Genomic DNA, 6,542 nt, shown 5'->3' on the forward strand with positions numbered 1-6,542 from the left:
ATGTCTCAGGATTTCTCTTATGGCTTTAAAACACAAACAAGTAGCTGAACCAGTGTGAACTAAAATACCCTCCTTCTGCTCTGGTGCTCTGAAGCTAATGAAGCTTATGGCTTCCAGTTTATCATCCGCGTGTGCAGACCATCACACTCGTCCGTCTCATTAACATCATTTGTGCATAAACACTTTCACAAAATACCAGCAGGACTTTATTACAATCTGAATCATTTCTGAATCATGTGTAAGCTCCGCCCTCACACTTCAGGCCACGCCCCCTTACCTGAGCCAGACACCAACCTGCGCGGAGGATGAAGGTGATTCTCGCTCCGAGTGATTCTCTCTGTGTGCGACGTTCATCAGCTGGAGGCCGTACACTTCCGTTCTCTGTTAGCTGTGTTCGCATCTCGGAGCGTGTGCATGAGGAAACGTGTGTGCATTTATTAAAGAGTGAATTCTTCAGGTTGGTTTATTTCCTTCCTCTTTTGTTATGTTTATAGTTTTTGTATTATTTCTGTTGTATTTCTTTAAAATCTGTGGTTTTGGTGTTTTGGGGGTTTTTGGGGTTGTTCGGGGCAGCAGGACAGGAATGTGGAGGCGTTGAAGCTTTACAAAAGGCTGGAGCTGTAAAACTGGAAGTTACGTAATTGGGGGTAAAATACTGTGTGTGTGTGTGTGTGTGTGTGTGTGTGTGAGTGTGTGTATATGTGTGTGTGTTTGAAGAATAGGTGACACTTTTAGCTCGTTACTAGCGAGGTCACGTCCTGAAGCACCACAAAGTTTTTTTTTTTTGTTGTTCAATCTTCTCAAACACAGACAGGAAAAAAAACCCAGAAGAAACTAAAAAGGAACTAGATGAATAAATAAATAAACAAACAAACAAATAAATAAGGCAGCTGATGTACTGTATTTATTACACAGTGGATGATATATACAGCATACAAGCTGTACTCTCTCCGTATATAGTATGTGTGTGTGTGTGTGTGTGTGTGTGTGTAACAGAAGCTGGTGTTTAAAGTGAAGGAGTGTGTAGGAGATTTACACACTCAGACGTCACACGGTCTATAAGCAGGCCGCTGCTGTGACACGAGAGCCATGCTATCATGCATAACAAACATGTTTACCATGACCTCTGACCTCTAACACGACATCTCACACACACACACACACACACACACACACACACACAGCATGTTTACAGGAACAGAGTACACAAGGACACAGCATCATACACGATTTAATCTACATACACTAACCAATAATGTGTGTGTGACTCAGTAATACATGCAGTAAACGGTCTGTCTCTCTCTCTCTCTCTCTCTCTCTCTCTCTCTCTCTCTTTCTCTCTCTATATCTTTCTCTTTTTCTATTTTTCTATCGCTGTTTCTCTCACCATCATTTTCTCTCTCTCTTTCTCTCCGTTTCTCTCTCTCTTTCTTCTTCTCTCTCTCTTTCTGTCTCTCTATCTCTCTCTATCTCTCTTTCTTTTTTCTCTCTCTCTCCCTCTTTCTTTCTCTGTCTCTCTATCTTTCTCTCTCTTTCTTTCTTTCTCTCCGTTTCTCTCTCCCTCTCTCTTTCTCTGTAAATGAACAGGAGTGTTGATGTTGGAAGCAGCAGGAGGTTATTTGTGATTACTGTGTGTGTATGTGTGTGTGTGTGTGTGTGTGTGTGTGTAAAACGAGTCATTCAGGATTCACAGTGTGTTAAAAGTGGATCTGATGGTGAATAAAAGCGTAAACTCAGTGTGAAAGAGAAACTCAGTGGAATGTTCTGGACTTCATAACGGCGCATTTAATCTCTCTTTATGGATTTTCTTTAGAATTCACAAACAAAAGCCGAGCTTTAACGACTCGGTCAGGACCAGAGAGTGTTACCGCATCATTACACGTAACAGCCAATCAGGTTTCAGTATGCAGATCCAGGCTACGCTTGGAATTTGCATATTCATACAGTCTGAATTTCTTTATGAAGGTAAAAGAGTCACCACCTGTGTGTGTGTGTGTGTGTGTGTGTGTGTGTGTGTGTCTGTGTCTGTGTGTCTGATGACATTTTTATTCAACACATCATGAAATTTATTCTGTCGTATCAAAACATATTCGATTGTTGGGTGATTTTATCCTGTTTATTCTGTGCTCAAATATATATTTTTAAGTAAAACATGAGATATTTCAGAGTGAGCGATTCTAACCAAGTAATAGAGGCTCAGATATATAAACAAAGTTTTTTTAAGGAACCAAGAAATACAAAGAATTGCTTATTAATAATGAATAAAGTAAGAACTCTTGGAAGTACAGCAGTGTATGTGTGTGTGTTGTAATTTTTATATCTGTCCAACAGAGGGCGCCAGGAAATCAAGTTTCTAGTGCTGAGAGTTTCAGTGTTTTGGTACCAAGAAAGTCGATGAAAAAGATGATGGATGATGATGATGGTGATGATGATGATGATGTGTGAAGTGATGGTCGCTTTTTGCAGAGACATCTCTGAGCCTGTCCAGTGTCCCGAATCATTTGCGTCATGTAAAGGATTCGTTCAGATTAGTTCACCGATTCGTTTACTGATTCATTTTCCTGAGTGATGTAATAATACTGTGTGATTTATAATACACTTGGATGTCTGTATTTAAGAAGAATTAATTCTTTTTAACAGACAGACAGATTATATGATGCACTGACATTTTCTTATGTTATTATCTTTAAAACTTTATTAGGCAGCTTTATTAAGCAGTACACTGTGAGAAACTACTCAGTAAAGATTCACCGATAAACACTGAACAAATGAGGAGAGACTCTGATTCACTGACTGTTTCACAAACTTTGATTCACAGACTCTGAGTCACTGACTCTGAATCTCAGACTCTGAGTCACTGACTCTGATTCACTGACTCTAATTCACTGTCTCTGATTCACAGACTTTGATTCACAGACTTTGATTCACAGACTTTGATTCACAGACTTTGATTCACTGACTCTGATTCACAGACTTTGATTCACAGACTCTGATTCACTGACTCTGATTCACAGACTTTGATTCACTGACTCTGATTCACAGACTTTGATTCACAGACTCTGATTCACAGACTCTGATTCACAGACACTGATTCACTGACTCTGATTTCCTGACAGAGCGAGGAAGATAAACGTGCAAACACACACTGTACAGATGGCGAAAAACGACTCATTCAGTTTAGTGACTTGCTGAAAAAAGACTGAAATCGTTTGTGATCGTATCATCGTCCCCTCACGCAACGAGGAACAGAAGGGGCGGGGCTTAGAGCAAACAACGTACAGAACTGACCACTAGAACGTTTCGTCTGCGGCTCATCTGTGTGTCTCTGTCTCCGAAACCGTCACAGCTAATAAACACAAACTACTAAAATCAGCTAGCACTGAGCTCAGTCCAACACTCATCACGAACTCATCACGTTCCTTTACAACACAAACACTTTAACATCAAGTTAAAAAAAAAAGTAGCATTTCAACTTAATGAACATTTTATAAGTATTAATTTTATCTCAGAGTAAATGCTGTAAGTTATTTGTTCAAAGTGTGTGATTTGAAACGCTGCTCAGTGATGATAATACTGATTAGGGGCGTGGTTAGGGGCGGAGTCAGAAAATGAGTGAACTGAGTCAAAGACGACACACACACACACACACACACACACACACACACTAAATCCAGCAGACTTAGAAAAAGGAAAATATGTTAAGACAGGGGGTGTGTCTCTCTCTCTCTCTCACACACACACACACACCCTGTTCGCCTCACGCTGGCCTCCTCGCAGGATTAGTGTGTTGTGTAATTCAGTGATTCAATACGACTGGAGGAGAAACAGACGGAGAGTCGCCTTATTGTGAATTTAAACCTCGTCTCCTCCCTTCTGCCTGTCTCTCTCTCTTTCTCTCTCTCTTTCTCTCTCTCTGTCTCTCTCTCTCTGTCTCTCTCTCTGTCTCTCTCTCTCTGTCTCTCTTTCTCTCTCTAACACTGTAACGACTGAGCATGCAGCAGCAGGCCGGATAGACCACAGGCGACTCTCTCCATCCGAAAGAGAGAGAGACAGTTAGAGAGAGACAGTTAGAGAGGAGGACGGAGGGGAAACTCTCACCATGTTGAGTGTGATTTGTTTCATACGCAGCTTCTTTGAGGTAAAAAACTTTTTCTCACTAGATCTCATTTCTCCTTTAACCAGTGTGTGTGTGTGTGTGTGTGTGTGTGTGTGTGTGTGTGTGTGTTGAAGCAGTGTGTATGGTGTGTGTGTGTGTGTGTTGAAGCAGTGTGTATGGTGTGTGTGTGTTCATGTGTGTGTGTGTGTGTGTGAGTGTTTAAGCAGTGTGTATGGTGTGTGTGTGTGTTCGTGTGTGTGAGTGTTTAAGCAGTGTGTATGGTGTGTGTGTGTGTGTGTATGGTGTGTGTGTTTAAGCAGTGTGTATGGTGTGTGTGTGTGTGTTTAAGCAGTGTGTATGATGTGTGTGTGTATGGTGTGTGTTGAAGCAGTGTGTATGGTGTGTGTGTGTGTGTGTGTGTGTTTAAGCAGCAAGTATGATGTGTGTGTGTATGGTGTGTTTTGAAGCAGTGTGTAATGGTGTGTGTGTAAGGTGTGTGTGTGTGTTTAAGCAGTGTGTATGATGTGTGTGTGTGTGTGTGTGTGTTTAAGCAGTGTGTATGGTGTGTGTGTGTGTTTAAGCAGCATGTATGATGTGTGTGTGTATGGTGTGTTTTGAAGCAGTGTGTATGGTGTGTGTTCATGTGTGTGTGTGTGGGGGGGTGTGTGTGTGTGTTTAAACAGTGTGTATGATGTGTGTGTGTGTGTGTTTTGAAGCAGTGTGTATGGTGTGTGTTCATGTGTGTGTGTGTGTGGGGGTGTGTGTGTGTGTGTTTAAACAGTGTGTATGATGTGTGTGTGTGTGTTTAAGCAGTGTGTGTGTGTGTGTGTGTGTGTGTGTGTGTGTGTGTGTGTGTGTGTGTTTAAGCAGTGTGTATGATGTGTGTGTGTGTTTAAGCAGTGTGTATGATGTGTGTGTATGTTTAAGCAGTGTGTATGGTGTGTGTATGATGTGTGTGTATGGTGTGTGTGTGTGTGTTTAAGCAGTGTGTATGGTGTGTGTGTGTGTGTTTAAGCAGTGTGTATGGTGTGTGTGTGTGTGTGTTTAAGCAGTGTGTATGGTGTGTGTGTGTGTGTTTAAGCAGTGTGTATGGTGTGTGTGTGTGTTTAAGCAGTGTGTATGATGTGTGTGTATGTTTAAGCAGTGTGTATGATGTGTGTGTATGTTTAAGCAGTGTGTATGGTGTGTGTATGATGTGTGTGTATGATGTATGTGTGTGTGTGTGTTTAAGCAGTGTGTATGGTGTGTGTGTGTGTGTTTAAGCAGTGTGTATGATGTATGTGTGTGTGTGTTTAAGCAGTGTGTATGATGTGTGTGTGTGTTTAAGCAGTGTGTATGGTGTGTGTGTGTGTTTAAGCAGTGTGTATGATGTATGTGTGTGTGTGTGTTTAAGCAGTGTGTATGGTGTGTGTGTGTGTTTAAACAGTGTGTATGATGTATGTGTGTGTGTGTGTTTAAGCAGTGTGTATGATGTGTGTGTGTGTTTAAGCAGTGTGTATGGTGTGTGTGTGTGTGTTTAAGCAGTGTGTATGATGTATGTGTGTGTGTGTGTTTAAGCAGCAAGTATGATGTGTGTGTGTATGGTGCGTTTTGAAGCAGTGTGTAATGGTGTGTGTGTAAGGTGTGTGTATGGTGTGTGTGTGTGTGTGTGTGTTTAAACAGTGTGTATGATGTATGTGTGTGTGTGTGTTTAAGCAGTGTGTATGATGTATGTGTGTGTGTGTTTAAGCAGTGTGTATGATGTGTGTGTGTGTTTAAGCAGTGTGTATGATGTGTGTGTGTGTGTGTTTAAACAGTGTGTATGATGTATGTGTGTGTGTGTTTAAGCAGTGTGTATGATGTGTGTGTGTGTGTGTTTAAACAGTGTGTATGATGTATGTGTGTGTGTGTTTAAGCAGTGTGTATGGTGTGTGTGTGTGTTTAAGCAGTGTGTATGATGTGTGTGTATGTTTAAGCAGTGTGTATGATGTGTGTGTATGTTTAAGCAGTGTGTATGGTGTGTGTATGATGTGTGTGTATGATGTATGTGTGTGTGTGTGTTTAAGCAGTGTGTATGGTGTGTGTGTGTGTGTTTAAGCAGTGTGTATGATGTGTGTGTGTGTTTAAGCAGTGTGTATGATGTGTGTGTGTGTTTAAGCAGTGTGTATGGTGTGTGTGTGTGTGTTTAAGCAGTGTGTATGGTGTGTGTGTGTGTGTGTTTAAACAGTGTGTATGATGTATGTGTGTGTGTGTTTAAGCAGTGTGTATGATGTATGTGTGTGTGTGTTTAAGCAGTGTGTATGGTGTGTGTGTGTGTGTGTTTAAGCAGTGTGTATGGTGTGTGTGTGTGTGTTTAAGCAGTGTGTATGATGTATGTGTGTGTGTGTTTAAGCAGTGTGTATGATGTATGTGTGTGTGTGTTTAAGCAGTGTGTATGATGTGTGTGTGTGTGTGTTTAAACAGTGTG

General features: G+C 41.2%; 1 protein-coding gene across 2 annotated transcripts in view; it reads left to right on the forward strand.

The window, feature by feature from the left end:
• Positions 1 to 3,800: 3,800 nt before the first annotated feature.
• The window catches only part of arhgef4 (Rho guanine nucleotide exchange factor (GEF) 4), a 45,558-nt gene continuing 42,816 nt past the window's right edge, over positions 3,801 to 6,542 (forward strand). Inside the window, exon 1 of one of the 2 annotated variants that reach the window (XM_053227506.1) lies at positions 3,801 to 4,138. In XM_053227506.1, the coding sequence (XP_053083481.1) occupies positions 4,100 to 4,138 (39 nt within the window). In that variant the 5' untranslated portion in view covers positions 3,801 to 4,099. The remainder of the gene's footprint in view (positions 4,139 to 6,542) is intronic. The other variant, XM_053227507.1, reaches the window with a different exon arrangement.

This window comes from Pangasianodon hypophthalmus, chromosome 21 (assembly GCF_027358585.1).
Source record: "Pangasianodon hypophthalmus isolate fPanHyp1 chromosome 21, fPanHyp1.pri, whole genome shotgun sequence".
Classification (NCBI taxonomy): Eukaryota; Metazoa; Chordata; class Actinopteri; order Siluriformes; family Pangasiidae; genus Pangasianodon; species Pangasianodon hypophthalmus.